Genomic DNA, 25,047 nt, shown 5'->3' on the forward strand with positions numbered 1-25,047 from the left:
TTTAATCAGTGAATCATTTGATCAGTGAACCATTCACTGTTTCCTCCAATTTTTCCCTTAGAGAATTAAAGTTGAATGTCTATTATTGGATGATCCATGAATGAATTGAGACACTTAAAGCTAATGAATCTCTTAGAATGTTTATATATATATATATATATATATATATATATATATATATATATATATATATATATATATATATAAATATATATATATATATAAAATATATATTTTATATATATATATATATATATATATATATATAAACATTCTAAGAGATTCATTAGCTTTAAGTGTCTCAACTGTAATCAGATTACAGTACATCGATTAGATTATAGTTTCCTATCAATCTATAAATAAAACTCCTGAATAGAAGTTTGTTTTGCTGATTTTCAGCTTCATTCATGAAGAGTTTGTGGATTGTAAAATGTCTGATGGTTGATCAGGTTAAAAAGAACAACATCCTGATAAACTCAGTAAATTAGTCTAATCTCCAGGAAGTTAGAAGTTAGTGGGGTAATAAATGTGGGCTATAAAGGGTAAAGCTCCTGACAGCTGCAGCAACTTGTATAAACGTCCTCCCATGATTCCCTGTGTAGGGTCGACCAATAGCGTGCTCGTCCCGCTGTGATGTCACGGCCGTATAAAAGGCCGGGGCGGGCGTCGGCGGTCCGAGCAGAGTCAGCGTTCCCGGCCTGGACGCCTCGGCTGGAGGACTGCTGTCAGGAGGGAACAAAACTACGGCGTGAGGCTGTAGTTTTGTTTGGTTCTGTGGGTTCTTCAGGTTCCGGCTCTTCTTTGGATTTTTTGTTTCTGGACTCAGAGGTTCTGCGATTGGCCCGATTCTGGGCAGCAGACAGCTTCAGGTGAGTGGTGGACTGATGGACGGAAGCTGAGCTGAAGGTTCATGTTCCTGGAGCTCATCTGATGATTAGTTCAACATAATTTCATCTGAGTTTAACTGGGTTCTGCTGGGTTCTACTCGGTTCTGCTGTATTTTTCTGTGTTCTGCTGTATTTTTCTGTGTTCTGCTGGGGTTCTGCTGCTGAAGGTTGGACTCCCAGAATAGCCTCTGAGAGCATCCGTGTGGAGCCCAGCTGGCGTCTGATGGCTTTTTAAGGGAATCAGCAGCGGGGTATCAGTTGCTGTGTGCAGCACATGGTGGCTGTCAATCATGGAGGTGTCCGGTGGTATTTTTAGAGTTAACTGCCCCCACCAGGGGCAGAGCAGCTGCTCGTTATTTATAGGCTCCAGCTAAACTCTGTTCATGAGTCATCAGACAGTTAAAGTGGGAAAGCAGCAGATTATCAAAGAAACTTTGAAGGTTTGATGTTGTGATGATCTGCTCTGATTCTAGTTGATTTATTTCTAGATTTACTCCGTTTCAAATCTTCCTGAAAGGAGAAACTAGTTGAGCTGTTTCAGGACTCTGTGTTGCTGCTGTTATTAAAGACTGGACTTCCAACTAAGAATACATCAGATTTAATTCAGTCTGTTGGTTCTGATGCATCTTTTAGTTTTTATTTCAAAATAAAACTCATCTTTAGACAGTTTTTACTGAAGAGTTGAAGCTCTGGAGGAGATGATAACTGAGATATTTATTATGAAACCATGAATCCAGATCCAGAAGAAGCTGAATGAGTGTTTGAAGCCGGTAGCTGCATCAGATGTTATAAATACTGTAGAACAGAGAACGTTAAAATATGGAGTTAAATCCTGTGATCTGACAACAGGTTCAGGTTCTAAATAGGAACAATCTGCTTCCTAATGACTCTTAATAACTTCATGTTGATCTAGTACTGTCACATTAATGCAGTAGAAGTACGAGTACTCGAGTGGAAGTACTTTATCCCTGTTAGAAACCCGTCAGCTTCAGTTCTGGCTCACTTTTTAAACCGACTGGATCTTTGTTCTGTTCAGCCTGACGTGGTGTTCTTTAGCATGCTAACACGCTAACATGCAGAGGGTTAGTGTGTTAGCATGTTAGCGTGTTCCTGAAAGTGATTCACTGTCACCTGGAACATGTTTGGGTTTAAAACCTAGAAAAAAAACCTGAGTCCAAGTAGATCAAAGCCAACCGGGACCATCCAGGACCATCCAGGACCAACCCCTACTAATAATAATAACAGAGCTGATAATGTTGATCATCACTGTCCAGCTGAACTTTCAGTTCCCTATCTGATTGTGAGTTTTTGATTATTAGTTATTGAATATTAGTTATTGATTGATTAGTTATTGATTAGAGGAAAAAGAAGCTCAAACCTGATTGGACAAAATGAGTCATGAGACAGGAAGTTACCTTCAGAAACTTTTCTCAGGTTTAAAACATTTCAAAGATGGAAGCCTTTAATCAGGTTTTAATAAAATGTGAGTGATGGATGTCCTAATATGGTCATCAATGGATTATTAATAATTGATTATTAATTATTGATTATTAGTTATGGATTATTAGTTATTGATTAGTGACAGGAGAATGGAACCAACAGGAGTTGGACATGTTCTGGTGAAAAAATGTTTTATCGATCGTTTGATTGATCAGTTCATGTCCAAACTATCAGCAGATAAATGGAGTTATTGATCTGTTGTCTGAGATGTAGATGCTGCTGCAGCACCACCATCAGTTGACTACTGGGTCTGGTTCTGGTCCTGACTCTAGTTGGATCCGTTTAGATTAGAATTAGAATTAAAATGGCTTCATTGTCATCATACATGGCATGACGAAAATATAAATTAAAGAAACTAAGGTTTTATTGTGATGAGAGCAAAGACTCTGGAGCTTGTTGTTTACTGTTGTTCTGGATCTTTTAATAGTGGACTGCTTATTATATGCTGTTGATAACTCATCTACAGGTTTGAGTTCATTCATTAGTCTCTCTGTCTGTCTGTCTGTCTGTCTGTCAGCAACATTACTCTAAAACAGACAAAGAGATTTGGATGAACTTTTCAGGGAAGGTCAGAAATGACACAGAGACCAAGTGATTAGGTTTTGACAGTGATGCAGCTTATAGTCTGGATCCACGGATTGATTAAAGATTTCTGTATCATTGCCAGACAGCGTCATGGCATCACTGTAACCATGACAACAAGTGAACACTACGTCAGCTGCCTACGTCACGTGACATGCTAATATCTGTCAAAAATGATAGAAGGAATGTTGCAGCCTTGGAGGAGGACTGAGTGCTGTTCTAGTTACTAGTCTGACGTTGGCAGCAGGGGGCGCCAAAGTTCCCTAATAGATAGATAGCTAGATAGATAGACTATAGATGGATAGACTATAGATAGATAGATAGACCATAGATAGACTATAGATAGATAGACTATAGATAGATAGATAGATAGACTATAGATAGATTATAGATAGATAGATTGATCTATAGATAGACTATAGATAGACTGTACATCGATAGATAGATTGATTATATATAGATAGATAGATAGACTATAGATAGATAGATCTATAGATAGACTATAGATTGATAGACTATAGATAGATGTGTAGATAGACTAGATTGATAGACTATAGATAGATCTATAGATAGACTATAGATGGATAGATAGACTATAGATAGATAGACTATAGATAGACAATAGATCGACTATAGATGGATAGACTATAGATAGATAGATAGATAGATAGATAGATACTTTATTAATCTCGAGGGAAATTCAAGTGTTCAGCAGCTTATGTACAACATAAAATTACGAAAAGGCAGGTTAGTAACATTAACATTAGATGTTGGTATATACTCTAAAAAACTTGATGCACAATACTATAAAAACACTTCTAGTTTTAAAATCTATAGAAATAATAAATGTATTAAAAGTCAATGTACAGTATTTACACATTTCAAGGTACAGTGATTTAAAATGATTTAAATGGTTTAAATTGATTTTGACAGGTACTAAGACAACAACCTTAGGTATCAAGCTACCTACGGTGCATAGACGTTCTATAATCACATTGGTTCTACTGCGATTATGACGGACCCCCCCCCGACATCCCAGTGATGAGTTCTACTGTCTGATGGGGGACCAAAGAGTTCCTGACCCTGTTGGTGGAGCTGGTCAGAGACAGCAACCTGGAGCTGAAAACTCCTATGATCACAGTCCTTCCAGAGGATGCTAGGCGTTGTCCAGGATGGAGAGGATCTTCTCCAGGGTCTGAAACCAGAGAGTCCAGCTCTGTCCCACCACTGAGCCAGCTCTCCTCACCAGCCTGTCCCTCTTCTTATTGCTCCCTCCCCAACAAACTACAGCATTAAAGAGAACGCTGGACACGACAGACTGGTAGAACATCAGCAGCAGGTTCTTGCAGATATTAAAGGACTCCAGTCTCCTCAGGAAGTACAGACAGCTCTGTCCTTTCCTGTAGATGTTGTCCGTGTTGTCTGACCAGTCCAGTTTGTTGTCCAGCTGCAGTCCCAGGTACTTGTAGGTTCTGACCACCTCTACATCCGTGCTCCTGATGGAAATGGGCTGGAGATGGGGTCTATTCCTCCTGAAATCTACCACCATCTCCTTGGTTTTGGAGGTGTTCAGCTGCAGGTGGTTTGAGCTGCACCATCCCAGGAAGCCCTCCACCAGGCCCCTGTACTCCCCTCCTGTCCACCTCCACACATCCAACAATCACAGTATCGTCTGAATTCTTCTGCATGTGGCAGAGCTCAGACTCATACTGGAAGTTAGATGTGTAGAGCGTGAACAGTACAGTGCCCTGTGGCGCCCCCTGCTGCTGACTAGAGTGTCTGATGTGCCACCACCCAGTCTGATGATCTGTGGTCTTTCAGTGAGGTAGTCCCCAATCCAGGAGACCAGGGGTGGGTCCACTCCCATGCTGCTCAGCTTGTCTCTCAGAAGGATGGGCTGGGTGATGTTAAAGAAGAATATCATCTTCACAGCACCTCCCTCTGTCCAGGTGAGAGTGAGCCTTATGCAACAGGTACAAGATGGCATCCTCCACCCCTGCCTTTTCCTGGTAGGCGAATTGGAGAAGGTCCTGGGTGTGATGAACCTACTGGAGGGGGTCCTGGGTGTATTGAACCTACTGGAGGGGGTCCTGGGTGTGTTGAACCTACTGGAAGGGGTCCTGGGTGTGTTGAACCTACTGGAAGGAGTTCCTGGGTGTGTTGAACCTACTGGAAGGAGGTCCTGGGTGTTTTGAACCTACTGGAGGGGGTCCTGGGTGTGTTGAACCTACTGGAGGGGGTCCTGGGTGTGTTGAACCTGGGGCCTGAGGTGGTGAAGCAGGAGCTGCTCCAGGATCTTCTTGACATGTGACATCAGGGCCACCAGTCTGAAGTCCTCTGGTTGGCTCGGGTTTCTGGGGACTGGAACTAGACAGGAGGTCTTCCACAGGGAGGGCACCTCCCCCCCACTCAGTGTTCTGATGGACTAGATTCACCAGAACCTGGACTGATACTCAGTGTTCTGATGGACCGGTTCTACCTGCTGTGGTGTCAGATCTGGTTTGGTTTCAGATGTTTTCTGTTTTCTCCAGGACTAGGATGAATCACATTACCCACAATGCCCCTGAACCTCAGGTCACATGATACCAGCTGAAGGTTGAAGGATCTAAAGTGTGGATGGATGAAGAGAACATCAGCTGATGGTTCAACTGGACCGTTCTACTGGTTAATCAGTAACTGGACCGTTCTACTGGTTAATCAGTAACTAGACCGTTCTACTGGTTAATCAGTAACTGGACCATTCTACTGGTTAATCAGTAACTGGACTGTTCTACCGGTTAATCAGTAAATGTAATCCGTGTTTGTTGGTTCTTTCCTGCTTTAGTTCATGCTCTAATCAGCAGATCTGGACGCGTGACGGTCAGAGAGCTTCAGCTTTATTTACCTCCAGCTGACGTCTTTGTGGGATTTTGTCATCTGTGTTTCAGTTTCTTTAACGTGATTTCTGATCTTAAAGTGATAATTAAACATTTGTGGACATGAAAACAAATGTTACTTTAGAAATGAACCAGATGGAACAGTATTTATACACGATGAACAGACCAAACCAGACAAGAGCAGGTAGACCAGACCTGACCAGGTAGACCAGACCAGACCAGGTAATCCAGACCAGGTGGACCAGACCAGCTAGATCAGGTAGAGACCTGACCAGGTAGACCAGACCAGACCAGGTAGACCAGCTAGACCAAGTAGAGACCAGACCAGGTAGACCAGGTAGAGACCAGACCAGGTAGACTAGACCAGGTAGACCAGACCAGCTCCAGGGTTCTGTTCCTGTTCTACTGACATCCAGTCGACAGTTCTAAAGAATTAAAGAGTCTCAGAGCTGATGTCCTTCTGATGTTTTAGATCTCAGCTATCTGCTGCAGAATCTAAATCTAATATTTGTTGCTGCCAGTTTTAAGGTAAATTCCTGTTTTCAATCTTCTTCTGTGGACTTTAAAGCAGGATAAACATGATAATAATAAACAGGACGGATGTTAGGAGGCTGCTTCCAAACATCTGGAAAAGACAAAGTCCTTATTGATCCTTTTAAACCTATTGAAGGAGTCTCCAGTGACGGGATTAAGATCTGATCTCTTCTGATGATTCTTCCTCTGGGGTAAATGTGGATTTCCCAGTGGCGCCACCTGGTGTTTATCTGTGGTCATGAATCTGATGGTCAGACGGTAAACTCTGCTGTACCTGTGTTTGGTGGAAGAACTTGTTGGAGATAAAGTTGCAACTCTGTTGTGTGTTTTGTGTTGCAGGTTGCCGACAACATGTCAACTCAGGCGCCATCGTTCACTCAGCCGCTGCAGAGCGTCGTAGCACTGGAGGGTAGTGCTGCGACGTTCCAGGCTACAGTTAGTGGTAAGATGGACTTCCCAAAATCTTCCTTCTGCAGCACAGACTGATCAGTACACAGTGAAAGCCTCCTTCAGCAATAAATCAGTCCCATAGTCTACAGCCTGGAGGTCTGAACAGTTTAAAACCTGATGAGCAGCTGAGGATGTTTCAGTCTGTCAGCCTTAAAGCAGCTTTTTATTCCCTCTAGAAAATAAATGAACTGATCTTGTTGGTTATCTTCTGGTTGAACCAATCAGATGTTCGAGCTAAAATCTCAGAAAAACATGGATCAGAGTTCCTTCAGATGTCTGGTTTGGTCCAGAGATCTTCAGTTACTGTCAGGAAAGAAACCAGAAATATCTTCACTGAAGAAGCTGAAATCAGAGTTTTTATTTAATGATGACTCAGACCGATTACTGATCAGAATAGTTGATGAATGTTCACAGCTAACTAGCCTAGCTTAGCTTAGCTTTAGCATCTGAAACAGGAGACAATCATCAGTGTACTGCGGACCGTTTACCGCTCGCTGTTCTCCGGTTCTTCTCTGCAGGTTCTCCAGTTCCTGAGGTGAGCTGGTTCCGTGATGGCCAGGTTCTTTCCGCCGCCGCTCTTCCCGGCATTCAGATCTCGTTCAGCGACGGCCGCGCTGTTCTGAGGATCCCCGCTGTGACCGCCGCACACAGCGGGAGGTTTTCTGTCAGAGCCACCAACGGCGCCGGACAGGCCACGAGCACCGCTGAACTCCTCGTTACAGGTGAGACCCGCTGGACCGGGACAGGTAGACCAAGTAGACCAGACCAGGTAGACCAGACCAGGTAGATCAGGTTTAGACAGATCAGGGAGACCAGGGAGACCAGACCAGGGAGACCAGACCAGGTAGATCAGACCAGTTACACCAAGTAGACCAGGACAGGTAGACCAGACCAGGTAGATCAGATAGTCTAGACCAAGTAGGCCAGATGGACCAGGACAGATAGACCAGGACAGGTAGACCAGGTAGACCAGGACAGGTAGACCAGGTAGACCAGGACAGGTAGACCAGACCAAGTGGACCAGACCAGGTAGACCCGATGGACCAGGACAGGTAGATCAGACCAGGTAGACCAATACAGGTGAGACCAGGTAGTGGTGGTTCCTACAGGTAGTTGATGTTAGAGCAGAGAGCATTGTGGGAGTTTATCTAGTAACGGGGCACTATGACAAAGACTCCTGAGGAGGTTCATGACCTCCAACCAGCTGGTGATCAGGTTCCTTTTCCCTGATTGGCTGAGGCTATAAAGCTGTAAATACACTCTGTTAACGTATGAAGTAATTAAATATTTTCTGATTATTGATTGACAAGGCAGCTGATTATTGATTATTGATTAATGTGGTGGTTAAACAGCGTCCTGATCAGCCCGATTCATCTGAGAACCAGAACTGAATCCAGGATGTCAGAAGATCCCAGTTGAACTAGAAGACCTTAAACCACCACAGAAGAAGAAGCTTCATTAGTTTTCATCCCATCATGTTCTGTTCTTCTGCCCTCCATCCTCCTCCTCCTCTCTATGTTCAGGTTTAATAGTTCTTCTGCCCTCCATCCTCCTCCTCTCTGGTAAATTCTGAGTCTAAATTTATTGGCGCCAGCTGGGGGGGCATGGCCTGTAAACCGACACCGTGATAAAACCGATATAGATGCAGCTGCTGCAGCATAACTTTCCTTAATGGGAACCGGAGGTTTACTAAGGAATTAATGGCCGGAACATAGCGTCTGAATCATCGTTTAAAATCGCCTGGCCTTTCATCAGGTTTCTGCTGCTCTTCACACATTTACAACAGAAAGAAGCCAACAGACGAACTGATCAGTGATTGGTTAGTGGAACACTTTGTAGGAATGAGCTCATTATTAGTGATTAGATTAGTTTCTGCCTTTCAGCCAATAGAAATCTGTGAGGTTTCTGTTTGAAACATCTCAGCTTCTTACAGTCCTCCTGTGAGAAGCTTCCAAACTCTGTTCTGTAGTTTAATGTTGGAAGTGGAGAGGAACTTATCCCACAGCATCAGCTGATCTGATCCCTCAGCTGGGAGTCCTGCTGTTATATCAGCTACAGTCATAGGAGTTTGGTTCATTTTTACAATGTACAGTTATCCATCCATCTATTATACAACACCTGGACAGGTAACAGTTTATCACAGGTTCACCTGGACAGGTAACAGTCTATCACAGGACTAATTTACAGTTTCATTTAGCAGATGCTTTTCTCCAAACCTGCATCTATTGTTAAAGGGACTTTCTCCGGACAGATCAGCGATTACGTTCCGTTAGTGTGGTTTATTACTGTTACAGTTTTAAAATATCTCATTACAGATGGGAATGTTCAAATATAGTTAAAAATCATAAATAAATTGAGACGACAAACTAATTTACACATTGGAGTATTTTAACTAATGTAGAAGGAAAACATGAAGTAAAAGTTAAAACATTTTATTTTCCATTTGCAGTATAAAGACTTTCTATTTCTGCTAAACCCCAGTAATTCGCCAGATGGGTAAGTATCCCATTCTACCAGCAGTCAGGAACTGATATGTATGGTTTTATTTTGGATTTCAAAACTCTGTTCTAGCGTTAAAACAACTAGAGAACTTTGAGTTCCTTGTGTTGTTTGTTAGAAATCTGTTCCAGGTGTTGAAGTTCATCAGCGGTCTGAGAGTCTGAGATCAAACTGAGATTCCATTCCTCTCCTCAGACTTTACATCCTTCTGACATGTTGTTGCTGCATTGTTCCTGTCGGTAAGATGTCGTCACTGAATGCCTCCTGGTGTTTTGCAGTGGAGACGGCGCCCCCTAACTTCGTCCAGAGACTGCAGAGCCAGACGGTGAGACAGGGCATCCAGGTGAGGCTGGACGTCCGAGTCACAGGAATCCCACCACCTGTGGTGAAGTTCTACAGAGAGGGGGCCGAGATCCAGAGCTCCGCCGACTTCAGGATCCTCCAGGACGGAGACCTGTACAGCCTGCTGATCGCCGAGGCCTTCCCAGAGGATTCTGGGACGTATTCTGTCACCGCCGCCAACAGCAGCGGCCGGGCCACGTCCACTGCCGAGCTGCTGGTTCAGGGTGAGGATCCATAATTACACTTAACAGAAAGCTTCAAGAGGTGTTTAGTGCTGAATCCAGTCTGAGCCTCCAGGTGTGTTTGTGCAACAGGTGAGGAAGCCGTACCAATGAAGAAAACCAAGACTATCGTAGCCACGTCCCAGATGGCTGCTTCTCAGACCAGAGTTCAGAAGGTGAGGTGACGTCCTGATCTGTTCAGTATCTGCTGATACAAGCTTCTGATTATACACATTTCATACAATTCAAGTACATTAGAGTTAATAAAAATCATTCCAGTTTATCTGTTTAACTGAATATCTCTGCAGTACACGGAGAAAAACCCTGCATTTCATCCTTCAGTCTGTTCCTTAAAGTTCTGGAGGTGGAACTTTGGAGTAAAGAACCAGTAGAACCCTGTCTAGATCTAGTGTCAGAGGGTAAATGTAGTACTAGAGGGTAAATGTAGTGTTAAAGGGTAAATGTAGTGTTAGAGGGTAAATGTAGTACTAGAGGGTAAATGTAGTATGAGATGGTAGGATGTACTGTAGTAAACCTGTTTTCTCTACATGATGTCAGTAAATGTAGATCAGCTGTAGTACCTGGTTGTTCCACCAGGTGGAGCCTCTTCCTGTTTAATCCTTTAGAGACCAGAGGAGGCGTCACTCAGACTACAGTTAAAGCAGAGAGCATTGTGGGAGTTTAGCAGCAACGGGCACCATGACAAAGATTAATGAGGAGGTTCATGACCTCCAACCAGAACTCAGGTGTTTTAGATGAACTGGGACCAACAGAGTTCCTGAATCTCAGATGGATCAGAACCGACTGAGGACCAAACCAAGATTCTGAAACATCATCACAGGATTCACTGTGACCAATCTGTGGTATTGATTAATTCAGTATTGATTGATAAGATGTTGATAACTCTGATAAATCAGCATCCTGCCTCAGATTGTGTCCTCCCTATAGGACAGCAGACGGACTGAGGTTTGACACCGATCAGTTAGAAATGTCCTGATGGATCCAGATCTTTGAGATTACATCAGAACATCTTCAGTTTTAACTCTTCCAAGAGTTTGGATCTGGTTCATAAACACATTAAAGAACCTTTTCCACAGATAACTCTGAAACTGTGATTGTCATGTGAGGCAGGTCTGAAGGTCCTGTAGATATCTGAAAGCCTTCATCCTGATTTACAGCAGAATCCTCTGAGGAACCCTAGAATGTGGTTCCATGTAGAGTTCAGACAGCAGGTCTGTGGAGGTCTGAAGGTTTCTCTGTGTGTACCTCAGAAGGTGGAGACCAGCTTCCAGGCCTCCACCGTGATGGAGATGCATGTGGAAGGAGGAATCATGACCCAGCATCTGGCTCACAAAACCCCCCCGAGGGTCCCACCGAAGCCCACCTCCAAGTCCCCGCCCTCCTACGTCTCCAAGGTGACGGGAGGACGGCAGCAGTCGCCTTCACCTGTCAGACACGTCAAAGGGCCAACACCCACACCTGTCAGGTAGGACGGCGCTGAGCTGATCTGATGTTCCCTGATGTTGTTCTGGATTTAATCTGTTGTGTTGTCCTCTGCAGACCTGTCTCTCCTTCTGCAAAACTGTCCGTGGCCCCCATCAGACCCGTCAAATCACCTGTGATGAGCAGGAAACAGGTGAGACCTCTCAGTTCATCCGCACTGTGGTATCAGACATGGAGAAACACAGGAGGTCCACGCTGGACAGCAGAGCTCCTCAAATGTTCCTCACTTCTATTAATGCCTTCTAGTCTTCATTCAGCTGGTTCCACAGCATCGTTCTGACCAGTTCAAAGTAGATCTGCTGAACCAATCAGGAACCAGAGTGTAGATAGACAGTGTGAATGAGGACGAACATGAAGGTCACTGCAGATCTGAGATGTTCCTGTGGACAGTCTGGATGTTAAAACTACAAACAAAACAGCAACAACACAGTTCCAGTAATTCACACTGGCTGTTCTCAGATCTGATGTGCGCTGGATTATTGATTATTGGGTGATTATTGGTTGAGAACGTGCTCAGAGTTTCATTGTTTGTTCTTTTTGACTTAGTGTTGTGTTGATACGATGAAGACTGAAACTGTCTCCTGCTGCAGGTTTCAGCCTCCAGCGAGGTTCTGCCGCCATGGAAACAGGGAGACTACATGGCTGAAGCCAGCTACACCAGTATGACCAGTTTGACCAGTATGACCAGCGTCAGCAGCGCCAGCCAGCTTCACATGGAGAAGCACTGGGAGCAGCAGGTTGCTGCCACCAGAGAGGTGAATGAACATCTGCATGAGTTTGTCCCTCAGAGTTTTAAATCAAAGATGTCAGAGGTGTTCTGCTCAGAATGGAACCATTTACTGTCTTTAATTATGATCTAAGGCTCATTTATTTGGACCAAAAACTAAGTTCTGTAAAAGGTTTTCGCAGAGTTTGGGTAATTTATGTTTCCACACATGAGAATTTTTCAATATCTGTAGAGTGAGAACAGACAGAACAGTTTCATCAGATCAGAAAGACTGAATGGATCCAGCAGAGACATAGTTTAGTTACTGGACCTTAAACGTGGGGAAAAGGACACAATGTTCAATTCAGGCTGGTCTAGCATCTCCATAAAGTTCCTGTCAGTGTATATCTATGGATGGATCCATATTTCTACTAAAATCCAGTCTTTGGTCCACATTTCTCCAACTGTTGAGGCTCTAACATCAGTAGAACCTGATGGGTTAAAGTTTGACCAGACAGTTCTAGTTTATAGATGTTTAGACTAAATGTTGATGTGGACTCATTGGTAGGAACCAGAACCTGCAGTTCATAGAGGTCTAGATGTTGGTGTTCATAGAGGTCTAGATGTTGGTGTTCATACAGGTCTAGATGTTGGTGTTCATAGGGTGTAGATTTTCATAGAGGTCTAGATATTCATAGAGGTCTAGATGTTGGTGTTCATAAAGGTCTAGATGTTCATAGAGGTCCAGGTGTTGCTGTTCATAGAGGTCTAGATATTCATAGAGGTCTAGATGTTGGTGTTATAGAGGTCTAGATTTTCGTAGAGGTCCAGATGTTGGTGTCCATAGAGATCGAGATGTAGGTGTTCATAGAGATTTAGATGTTGGTGTTCATAGGGTGTAGATGTTCATAGAGGTCTAGATATTCATAGAGGTCTAGATGTTGGTGTTCATAAAGGTCTAGATGTTCATAGAGGTCTAGATGTTGGTGTTCATAGAGGTCTAGATGTTGGTGTTCGTAGGGGTCTAGATGTTGGTGTTCATAGGAGTCTAGATGTTGGTGTTCATAGGAGTCTAGATGTTGGTGTTCATAGAGGTCTAGATGTTGGTGTTCATAGGGGTCTAGATGTTGGTGTTCATAGAGGTCTAGATGTTCATAGAGGTCTAGATATTCATAGAGGTCTAGATGTTCATAGGGGGTCCAGATGTTGGTGTCCATAGAGGTCCAGATGTAAGTGTTCATAGAGGTCTAGATGTTGGTGTTCGTAGGGGTCGAGGTGTTGGTGTTCATAGGGGTCTAGATGTTGGTGTTCATAGGGGTCTAGATGTTGGTGATCATAGAGGTCTAGATGTTGGTGTTTATAGGGGTCTAGATGTTGGTGTTCATAGAGGTCTCGATGTTGGTGTTCATAGGGGTCTAGATGTTGACGTTCATAGAGGTCTAGATGTTGGTGTTCATAGGGGTCTAGATGTAGGTAGTAGATGTGCAGAATTACAAGATGCTTCATGTTGACTCCGTCCCCCCATTTCTTAGTTCTGAAAACATATTAAATTGTTGACTATCAACCAAAATATTTTAGAGGACTTAGTTTTCTTTCCTAAATAATAAATCAGACCTAAATCTGGGTAACAAACGACAGTTATTCTGAGTGGATGAAACTCTAATTAACCACCGTGATTAAAACTCGTCAGCTGTTTGACATTAAACATGTTGTTTACAGTAAAAGTCTCTAACGTCACTAACTGACTGTATGAAGCCTGTTGGAGTGAACGTGTGTTGGTGTGTCACTGTGACGCGTCAGGACCAGCATGTTTCCATGATGATAAGAGCGTTACCGTGGCAACAGTTGTGGTGGCCGTGGATCCGTCTGAGGCCGGGCAGGTAAACCACCACCATCATCATCTCCAGCCTCTGCTCTACCTTCTTCCTGTCGCTGTGGTGATGTTCCTGCAGCACTTTAACCATCACTGACCTTCAGTTTACTCTTTCATTCTTTATTCATTTTGTTCTGTTATCCAAAGTGAGAGTAGATACAACACGAGGTAAGTAGGCAGCACTAAGGAATACTCATTCTTCACTCCTGATCATCACGCTCATAAAATAAATGTAATCCAGAGTTACAAACCTACCATCTAACTTGATGGACGTCTAACTGATTCAGGGTTTTTCTGATGAGAAAGTTTGACTCTGGAGCCAAATTATGAAAATAAATCATCAACAGAGCAGAAGGTTTCTCCCTGTTAAAGCTGTTTGATCAGTTTAGCTGAAGCTGACTGCTGGGATTACATGAGACAGAAGAAGGAGTCATCAGCATAGAAAGTTACAGATACTGTATGTCAGCTAAAGTGGACTGAGTCCTGCTGGACATCAATGAATGATGTGTTTGGAATCCTGGAAGCAGCCTAGAGGTCGACGGAAATAATGATGATGATAATAATAATAATAATAATAATAATAATAATAATAATAATAATAATAGTAATAATAATAGTGCCAGTAATAATAATAGTAATAATGATGGTAATAGCAATAAATAGAAATAGTGAACAGGAAATGTGTATATATGACAGTGATGGAGATGTGAAGGATATGTTAATGCAGGAGGATCAGAAGGTAACTAGAAGGTGTTTGAGCTGCTTGTTCCTCTGCATGGCTTCCTGAGTTTCTTCTGCTCTGAGGTCTGTGTGCTGCTTGTTGTGTCTCCAGGATGATGAAGGGAAAAAGGCCGAGGCGGTGGCCACAGTGATGGCCGCTGTCGACTTGGCTCGTGTCCGCCAGCCGGCCCATGGCGAGGCTGGCCGGGCAGACGAGGAGGAGGAGGAGCAAGCTGCTACAGAACATGAAGCTGCTGCTACACAACGTGAAGCTGCTGCTACACAACGTGAAGCTGCTGCTATACAACGTGAAGCTGCTGCTACACAACGTGAAGCTGCTGCAGCCGCTGAGCAGCTCAGAGTTCAGGTTGGAGGATTCACTGAGTTCATGTCAGATGTTCATGTTGGGAGTCTCAGCTGTCTTAACTCTCAACACGCTCTGTTGGTCCAGATCCACAGAACCTCTGAAACCTCCACCACTCACACTGGTGTCGCTCCATCACTGGTTCCACATTTCACAGTTTCTAAAGTTTCTGTTCCTAAACATGAACCGAGCTCTGAGGTAAGGAGAGCAAGAACCCGCCGCCAAATCCTCCATCTCATCTTAACATCTTAACACACTGTTGTGTTCTGCAGTGTGATTCACTCTGATGCACTAAAACGTCACATCCTGGATCAGAGCAAAGCAGAACTTCTCACTTTAATAATCCTTCAGCTTCATATGAGGAGCAGCAGAGGATCTGATTTCAATGTGTTTGTCATGTTCACCATGTCTCCCAACATCTAGACCCCTATGAACACCAACATCTAGACTTCTAGGAACACCAACATCTAGACCTCGATGAACACCAACATCTAGACCCCTATGAACACCAACATCTAGACCCCTATGAACACCAACATCTAGACCCCTATGAACAGCAACATCTAGACCGCTATTGACACCAACATCTAGACCTCTATGGACACCAACATCTAGACCCCTATGAACACCAACATCTAGACTCCTATGAACACCAACATCTAGACTCCTATGAACACCAACATCTAGACCCCTATGAACACCAACATCTAGACCTCGATGAACACCAACATCTAGACCTCTATCAGCATCATAAACTAAACTAGATGGTTTGTACATAATAATCAGAATAGTAGGTGTCTGTTTTAGTCCTTCAACCGCCTTCACTTCCTGGCAGCTTTAGATTGGTCAGTGTGCCATAGTCCTTCCTGTCACTTCGTCATCTTTGCTCACTGATCAGAACCTGGACTTCCTGTCCATCACCATGGTAACGCTCTTCTCATTGGCCGGTCAGGTGTCCATCGCCGGCTCTGCCATCGCAGTTCTACTCAAAGAGCTGTCCTCGCCGTCCGCCCCCAGAATGATCATCAAACCTGTCAAGTCTCCGAGTCCGTCACGGCGGATGGAGCGGTGGGCAGCGCCGGAGCCCCTCCCACCGCTGTTCAGAGATGCTAGATACCGGCTGGAGGGTGGGGCTTATGTAGTGAGTGAGGAGGAGTTTGAAGAATGGGAGCCTCAGGTTGGTGCGATGCTCGTCATCTCCCCACTTTAACTATGTGTGGACTCACCTCCTCAGCCAATCACACGCTGCCCCTCATCTCCTCAGCCAATCACATGATGCCCCTCACCGCCTCATGAGGACTCCTCCTCCTGTCCACCTGTCCACTCGTCCTCCTCCTGACCTCTATCCCTCTGTCCTCTGCAGGGTTTTATCTCTTCTAACAGCCTCCCCTCCATCCTCACAGAACCGCCACAACCACTTCCTGTTTCCTGCCGTCTCTGACTCATTGTTGTTGTTTTCTACAGGAAGTAGCCGCGGTTCCGACCAGAGCTCAGGAACCAGTCGTCCCTCCCACTCTGATCGCTGTGAGTACTGGAACCGCAAATCTAGTACTAGAGGGTAAATGTAGTATTAGAGGGTAAATGTAGTATTAGAGGGTAAATGTAGTACTAGAAGGTAAATGTAGTCCTAGAGGGTAAATGTAGTCCTAGAGGGTAAATGTAGTATTAGAGGGTAAATGTAGTATTAGAGGGTAAATGTAGTACTAGAGGGTAAATGTAGTCCTAGAGGGTAAATGTAGTGTCAGAGGGTAAATGTAGTGTCAGAGGGTAAATGTAGTTTTAGAGGGTAAATATAGTATTAGAGGGTAAATGTAGTGTTAGAGAGTAAATGTGGTATTAGAGGGTAAATGTAGTCCTAGAGGGTAAATGTAGTACTAGAAGGTAAATGTGGCATTAGAGGATAAATGTAGTATTAGAAGGTAAATGTAGTGTTAGAGGGTAAATGTAGTACTAGCGGGCATATGTAGTACTAGAAGGTAAATGTAGTATTAGAGGATAAATGTAGTGTTAGAGGGTAAATGTAGTGTTTGAGGGTAAATGTAGTTTGCAGAAGCCACAGTCAGTCTGATGGTGGCGCTGTTTCCTTTCAGGGCCTGAAGAACCTGACGGTGACCGAAGGTGAGTCGGTGACGCTGGAGTGTCAGATCAGCGGCCACCCGCTGCCCGTCGTCATGTGGTTCAGGGAAGACTACAAAATTGAGAGCTCCATCGACTTCCAGATCAGCTACCAAAGCGGAATCGCCCGCATGGTGATCCGCGAGGCATTCGCCGAAGACAGCGGCCGCTTCACCTGCACCGCCACCAGCGAGGCGGGAACCGTCAGCACCTCCTGCTACCTGCTGGTCAAAGGTGACACACCTGGAAGTAACTCTGACTCTGATCTTGCAGCTTCATTGATGTTCTTCAGCCAAAACAGCTGAAGTTCAAATCATCTCAGCAGAAAAACACGTGAGGTCTGCTAAAAACTGACCGCAGATCAGTTTTACATCCATCCAGGGGTCAGTCTGAACACTAAATCTGGTTTCTGGTCATTTCCTCTAAAACCAGCTGTTAGCACCAGTATTATGGGATGTCTCCTAGTGTGAACAGTTTAACGACGTAGAGTCGTAGAAACAATCATCGGTTCCCTGCATGTGATTCTGATCATTCATTATGGTTCCAATTAATATTATGTGCTTGGAATCATTTTATGTTTAATTGTTATCACTTACATTATCACAGCTTTTATCGTAATTATTTTATTTCTTGTGCTGTTCTAGAGCTGTTGTGTAGGACTAGATGTTAATATCCCTTCTTGCGTATGAGACCCCTAAGATTCTGTGAGATAGTCCAGTGGGTTAGGGCATTCTCTGGGTTTTCAAGTGGGCGCCCTCCTTCCTCTGTGTTTTGCTGACAGGCCCACAACACCTCTCGAGAGTTCAGCAGTGAATCCCAGCATCCCAAGTTCACCCCCCAGATGCTGTCTACTCACCTGAAGGTCCAGGTGGAGTCCTTGCTCTTCATCCACAGCCACTGACTTCCATTTTTAGCGGCTCTGGAGAGGTCCTTGATCGCCTGCCGGTGGGCCTTCCCACGTACTCCCATCTCCTGGAGAAGCCTGGATGTCGAGGTGGCTACGAACCCTCTGCAGCCTACTTTGACTGGTCGAACCCTCACCTTCCAGCCTCGCTGTCTTGCATCGGCAGCAAGCTCCATTTATCTCAGCTTCTTGCGCTCATAGGCCTCCTCTACTGAGCTCTTCCAGGACACTCTGAGCTCCATGATGTAGACGTGCCTAAGCGAAGCTGACCATAGCACCAGGTCTGGTCGCAGATTGGTGGATGCAATCTCAGGTGGGAAGCGGAGCTTTTGGCGCAGGTCTAACAGCATCCTCCAATCGCAAGCCCCTCTCAACTGCCCAGGATCCGGGCAGTTGAGAGGGGCCCACCCAAGAGGATCCTCACCCTCCTGGACAAATGTTGTTTCTTGCCATCGGGTCGACGTGGATGGAAAGGTGTTAACACTCATGCGCTGCGTCTCCAGCACTAGTGCCAGACACTTCAGCACCTGGTTTTCCCAACAGGTGTAACGGCCTTGAGCGAGGCTGGTCTTGCAGCCCACTAAGATGTGTCTGAGTGTAGCTGGAGTCAGTGAGCATGTAGGGTCTTCATCATCCCATTGGTTGAGGTTCTTGGGTGATGGTAGGACATCATAGGCCACCCTGATGGTGAAGCTTCCTCTAAACGTCTCCGTATCCCACAGCTCTGGACCAGAGATCTTCCTCTTTTCCACTCCATCCCAGGTCATCCACTGCCCTTGCTTCGCCTGCACAATGGCTTTTGCACACCTGTCTGTTTTCTCTCTCTGTCATACTTCCTGCACCACCAGCTTGTGTCTTTGGGATGGAGTGGCCTTGTTCCAGGCTGGAGTACTGGCCCCAAGGCCAAGACCACCTCTTCCCTGCTGGCCTACAGTGTCTCTATGTCTGGGTGCTGCCTTTGCCTGGTCTGTTGCACCTGATGGGATCCACCTCCCCCCAGTTGCTAGCTTTGCGGCAGATTGAGCTATGATTGGATTGCTTGAATCCTGTAGCATCATCTCCATTCTTACTTTGACGCACTTGTACTCCTCAGATAAGCTGGAGATGGGCAGATCTAGGATTCCTTTGCCATAGAGCAGAATACTGCTGAGGCACCTGGGAAGGCCAAGCCATTTCCTTGCATAGAAGCTAACCAGTTTCTCCAGCTTTTCCACCTTAGACACTGCTACTTCATACAGGGTTAGAGATGTAATAAATAATTGTTGGAATCAGTTTATATCTTTACATGGAGCAGGTAATATTGTGATGGCCTCGTGGTAATGATTCTCCATAAGTTTTAAATCAGTTTGAACTGAAGCTTGACTATAAATTCTATGAAAACTCAGAGTGTTAGACATTTCCTCAAATGATTCAACCCCAGTTAGTGTCAGTAAACTAACCAAAGCTAAACTTACGCACATGAAGTCGACTGAAATCGATTCAAGTCTGCAAACTGCTTTGATAAATGACCTGAAACGAACTGATGTCTTGCCATTGTGGTTTAAAGTGTTCAGGATTTACAGGCTAAAGTACAAAACACAGCATTTAAGTTCTGATGAAGTCTGAATGGAGCTTCTCTCTCTGTTTTAGTGTCAGAGGAAATTGAAAGCAAAGAGGAAACGTCGATTGTCACTGAAGTTGGAATCACACAGGCGAAAACGTGAGATTAAAAGAGATTTAGTTCCAACAGTTTGTTCTGTAAGTTCACTGCAGTGTTTGATGAGCTGCTGCTTCCTGCAGAGTTTCTGTGGAGACTAAAGACCAGATGGAGGTGACTGCAGGAGAACCTGCTGCTCCCTTCTTCATCAGGAAACCCACTGTCCAGAAGCTGGTGGAAGGAGGCAGCATCGTGTTCGACTGTCAGGTCGGAGGAAACCCAAAACCTCACATCATCTGGAAGAAGAGCAGCGTACCACTCACCACTGGATATAGGTACCTCCAAACACCATTACAACTGGATACAGGTACCTCCAAACACCATTATAACTGGATACAGGTACCTCCAAACACCATTATTACCACTTTAATTAACCTTTTATTAACATTAAAATCACCATTTACCAAAAGACATCAGTTTAAATCACAGCAGCTCTTCTCTGTCTAATGAAGTTATTTTTGGTTTGTAAGAAGCAGCAGATAATCCTAAAAACTGTGTTCAGTTAGTCAGCGGTACCTAAACTAGGGTTTAGATGGTTTATTAGCGGTCAGGGCTGTTTAAGGTACCTAAACTAGGGTTTAAATGAGGGTTTATTAGAGGTCAGGGCTGTTTATGGTACCTAAACTAGGGTTTAAATGGTTTATTAGAGGTCAGGGCTGGTTATTGTACCTAAAATAGTGTTTAGATGAGGGTTTATTAGAGGTCATGGCTGTTTATGGTACCTAAACTAGTGTTTAGATGAGGGTTTACTAGTGGTCAGGCTGTTTATGGTACCTAAACTAGTGTTTAGATGAGGATTTATTAGAGGCTGGGGCTGTTTATGGTACCTAAACTAGGGTTTAGATGGTTTATTAGAGGTCAGGGATGTTTTTGGTACCTAAACTAGGGTTTAGATTGTTTATTAGTGGTCAGGACTGTTTATGGTTCCTAAACTAGGGTTTAGATGGTTTATTAGAGGTCAGGGATGTTTTTGGTACCTAAACTAGGGTTTAGATTGTTTATTAGTGGTCAGGACTGTTTATGGTTCCTAAACTAGGGTTTAGATGGTTTATTAGAGGTCAGGGATGTTTTTGGTACCTAAACTAGGGTTTAGATTGTTTATTAGTGGTCAGGACTGTTTATGGTTCCTAAACTAGGGTTTAGATGGTTTATTAGTGATCAGGACTGTTCATGGGGGCTGTTTATTCTTTGTTTGTTTCTAATTGTTAATCAGTTAATTAAATATAAATAACATCCAGATGTTATCAGCAACTAGATGCTCTGCAGCCTTTCCGGGACAGAATGTTGGATTTTTCTCAGTGTGAAACCTCATCGTTAATACTTCCACCACTTATTTCAGCTTCTTCCAGTAGTTTCTCATGTTTGATATTTGATCCCCTTTCGACATTTACAGGAGATAACCAGTCTTGTTTTTGCTGTTAGATATAAAGTTGCCTACAAGAAGGAGACTGGACAGTGCAGACTGGAGATTTCCATGACGTTTGCTGATGATGCTGGAGAATACGCCATCTTCCTGAAGAATCCTCACGGAGAAGCCTCAGCCTCTGCCTGCCTGCTGGAGGAAGGTCAGGGTTCCTGGTTTCTCTGAAAACCTTTGGCGTTCATGAAGGAAAGCTTTACTGGACCAGAAACTCACAGTGTTTGTTCTTACAGAGGAATATGAAGCACAGATGAAGCAACAAGAAGTAACGTATAAAACAGAAGTGACAACGACGGTGGAGTCTTCTGTGGCTGGGAGTCAGTATGAGCTGGATCAGAGGAGGGTCACCACCCCCATGAGCTTCGTCTCAGAGACGGTACTTTAGATCTGAACATTTAGTAACTAGTCGCACTGATACTCAATTCATATTTCATGTTCTGCACTAAATGAATGATTCAGACATCCTGATTCAGTAAATGCACTGATCTGATCTTAATCATTTAATGAAAAGAGGATAAATGTAGTACTAGAGGGTAAATGTAGTATTAGACGATAAATGTAGTGTTAGACGGTAAATGTAGCATTAGAGGGTAAATGTAGTACTAGAGGGTAAATGTAGTACTAGAGGGTAAATGTAGCGTTAGAGGGTAAATGTAGTGTTCGAGGGTAAATGTAGTATTAGAGGATAAATTTAGTGTTAGAGAGTAACTGTAGTGTTAGAGGGTAAATGTAGTATTAGATGGTAAATGTGATATTAGAGCCTAAATGTAATACTAGAGGGTAAATGTGGTTTTCGACGGTAAATGTAGTGCTAGAGGGTAAATGTAGTGTTAGAGGGTAAATGTAGTGTTAGACGGTAAACATGGTATTAGAGGGTAAATGTAGTGTTAGAGGGTAAATGTAGTTTTAGACGGTAAATGTAGTATTAGACGGTAAATGTAGTACTAGATGGTAGGATGTACTGTAGTAAACCTGTTTTCTCTACATGATGTCAGTAAATGTAGATCAGCTGTAGTACCTGGTTGTTCCACCAGGTGGAGCCTCTTCCTGTTTAATCCTGTAGAGACCAGAGGAGGCGTCACTCAGACTACAGTTAAAGCAGAGAGCATTGTGGCAGTTTAGCAGCAATTGGCACTATGACAAAGACTAATGAGGAGGTTCATGACCTCCAACCAGAACTCAGGTGTTTTAGATGAACTGGGACCAACAGAGTTCCTGAATCTCTGATGGATCAGAACCGACTGAGGAACAAACCAAGAGTCTGTTAATGAAACAACAACAGCACAGAACAAATGTCCACGGTGATCAAATTATGTTACTGATTAATTCCTGATTGATTGTTAACTCTGGCAGATTTAGCTGATCAGTTAAAAATGTGTTGACCAAACCCAGCCTGTGAGACTGGATCAGGATAGGTCAGGTGTTCATCATGATTTCTTTTTCAGGAGTTCCTCGTCTCAGCCTTTGAAGAAAGGATCATCCAGGAGATTGAGCTGCGCATCATGAGGATCACCTACAGAGAGCTGGTGGTGGAGGACGGGGAGCAGATGGTGACTGTAGTCGATCAGGAGGCTGTCCAGCCGGCCTACAGCACACCGGTTAAGAACTACCGGATCATGGAGGGAATGGGTGTCACCTTCCACTGCAAGATGGTTGGAAACCCGCTGCCAAAGGTACTAATCCCAATGAAACATCTAGTCTGAAATATGGAGAACCAGCTTCGACCCGTTCACACCTAAGATGGGTTTGTCTGAGACGCTTATTACTACTTCAGTTTTTCCACTTTCATAAACGAGATCAGAAGATACAGGAGATGCTTGAAAATGTCAAAAGTCTGATCACAGTTCTGTACTGCCCTCATGTGGCAGAAGTCCATGTTTCATCGTTATCTCTACTTAAACAGAAGTTATTGTGACTTGGAAATAGAAAATCCACCATTCAGAGTGTGGTGATAGAAGCTTGGCTCTCAGGTTAAACTTCATTTAGCATCTTTTAGCCTCCTGTGAATCTGTCCATGTGCAAAGATTTGTTAAACGCTCTTGGAGAACCTTTAATAGATGTCAAAGAGTTTCTACAATCTAAAAGTCTAAGGTCACCGGTAAGTTTGTTGTTTTAACAAGGGTATGATGATCCTTAATTTCTCTGTATCAACACACAACCAGAATCTACAGCAAAAATGTCCACAGTACTGAAAAACACAAAACATTCAGGTACACTCTGTACACCTCCAAAAAATAGAAACTTTCTAGTGTGAACTCTGAACATGTCTAGAACTCTTAAACAGATGATATGAAATCTACTGCACTGATCTTTTGCTGTTTTCCACCAGGTTTCTTACATACTCACTTCTGGTTGTTTGATTTCAAGTTCAGTCTCAGTATGTGTTTTTGATGTTTAGTTTTTGCATAGTGTACATGTTAAACCATGTGTCATTAACTTTATTCCATTTAAATGTCCAAGATAACACATTTTAATCATCATCAGCAAACATACTAGACACTGAAGAACCTGTTCTAATGAAATAAAAAAAAGAAGTGGAAGAACAGGAAAACTGTGTGATCAAAAATGTCTTCTTCAAAGGACCAAAAGGAATCCAACAAAGACGTTGTTCAGCATCTGGAAGCTTTGTGTGGATGCTGATCTTTACAGTCCAGAGAGGTTTGATCAGGAATGCCCTTTTTCTCAGCAGGAGAACAGAGCTGAAGGGCTGAAATATACAAAACTGTACAGAGATTAAAGAATTTTTAAGGATGTGCTCCAGTTTTTGGAGTGCCACAATACTCAGCTTCCCTGGAAAGGTTTTATTCCAGGAAGGCTTTGACTGAACCTGGTATTTGGGAGGAGCCAGGTGGGTTCTGTCCTGGTGGAGCAGCTTTTTACCCTGCAGAGCTGTAGATTGGGTCATAGAAGTTCAACCAACCAGTCCATATGGGTTTTTGGAGAAGGCCTAAGATCGTGTCCCCCGAGGGGCTCTGTGGAGGGTACTGCAGGACCGTGAGGTACTGGGGTCGTTGATGCGAGCCATTCGGTGCCTATACAACCACAGTGAGAGCTGTGTTCACATCCTCGAGACAAAGTCCAACATGTTTCCGGACGGTGTTGAACCCCACTAGGCCTGCCCCTTGTCTCCAATCCTGTTTGTGGTCTTCATGGACAGAGATCTCAAGGATCAGCTGGTGTGAGGAGGGTGTCCGGTTTGGGGACCTCAGGATCTCATCTCTGCTTTTTGCAGATGATGTGGTTCTGTTGGTTCCTCAGACCTTCAGCAGCACTGGAGCGGTTTGCAGCTGAGTGTGAAGTGGCGGGGATGTGGATCAGCACCTCCAAGTCCGAGGCCATGGTCCTTCTTTGGGGTGGGGTGGAGTGGCTTCTCCAAGTGAAGGAGTTTAATATCCTAGGATTTTGTTCATGGACAGGTGACTTGGTTCAGCATCAGCAGTCATGCAGGCATTATACACCATGATGAAGAGGGAGCAGAGCCGGAAGACAAAGCTCTTTACAAGTCGACCTACAATTCAATCCTCAACTGTGGTCATGGGCTGTGGGTAGTGACCGAAAGTACGAGAATGGAGGTTCAAGCAGCGAAAATGAGCTTCCTCCGTAGGGTGGCTGGGCTCAGCCTTAGAGATAGGATGAGAAGCTCAGACATCCGGAGGGAGTTTGTGGGAGCTGCTGCTCCTTTGAGCTGAAAGAAACCAGTTGAGATGGTTCAACATCTGATTCGGATGCCTCCTGGGAGACTCCCTTTGAAGGTGGTCTGCCTGGGAAACCTAGAATTCTCTGGAGGGATTATATATCTAATCTGGTCTGGGAACACCCCAGGATCCCCTAGGAGGAACTGGAAATCATTGTCGG

At 44.1% G+C, this 25,047-nt stretch overlaps 1 protein-coding gene across 2 annotated transcripts in view; it reads left to right on the forward strand.

Moving 5' to 3' along the window:
* The first annotated feature begins 682 nt into the window (after nt 1–682).
* ttn.2 (titin, tandem duplicate 2) overlaps nt 683–25,047 on the forward strand; it is a 257,670-nt gene continuing 233,305 nt past the window's right edge. Inside the window, exons 1-18 of one of the 2 annotated variants that reach the window (XM_055015033.1) lie at nt 683–869; nt 6,719–6,821; nt 7,348–7,551; nt 9,607–9,894; nt 9,985–10,067; nt 11,163–11,377; nt 11,452–11,527; nt 11,985–12,149; nt 14,806–15,060; nt 15,145–15,255; nt 16,010–16,234; nt 16,522–16,581; nt 17,148–17,406; nt 19,706–19,775; nt 19,856–20,047; nt 21,195–21,337; nt 21,426–21,568; nt 22,638–22,865. In XM_055015033.1, coding sequence (XP_054871008.1) covers nt 6,731–6,821; nt 7,348–7,551; nt 9,607–9,894; nt 9,985–10,067; nt 11,163–11,377; nt 11,452–11,527; nt 11,985–12,149; nt 14,806–15,060; nt 15,145–15,255; nt 16,010–16,234; nt 16,522–16,581; nt 17,148–17,406; nt 19,706–19,775; nt 19,856–20,047; nt 21,195–21,337; nt 21,426–21,568; nt 22,638–22,865 — 2,808 coding nt within the window. In that variant the 5' untranslated portion in view covers nt 683–869; nt 6,719–6,730. The remainder of the gene's footprint in view (nt 870–6,718; nt 6,822–7,347; nt 7,552–9,606; nt 9,895–9,984; nt 10,068–11,162; nt 11,378–11,451; nt 11,528–11,984; nt 12,150–14,805; nt 15,061–15,144; nt 15,256–16,009; nt 16,235–16,521; nt 16,582–17,147; nt 17,407–19,705; nt 19,776–19,855; nt 20,048–21,194; nt 21,338–21,425; nt 21,569–22,637; nt 22,866–25,047) is intronic. The other variant, XM_055015034.1, reaches the window with a different exon arrangement.

The sequence above is a fragment of the Amphiprion ocellaris genome, chromosome 11, assembly GCF_022539595.1.
Source record: "Amphiprion ocellaris isolate individual 3 ecotype Okinawa chromosome 11, ASM2253959v1, whole genome shotgun sequence".
Classification (NCBI taxonomy): Eukaryota; Metazoa; Chordata; class Actinopteri; family Pomacentridae; genus Amphiprion; species Amphiprion ocellaris.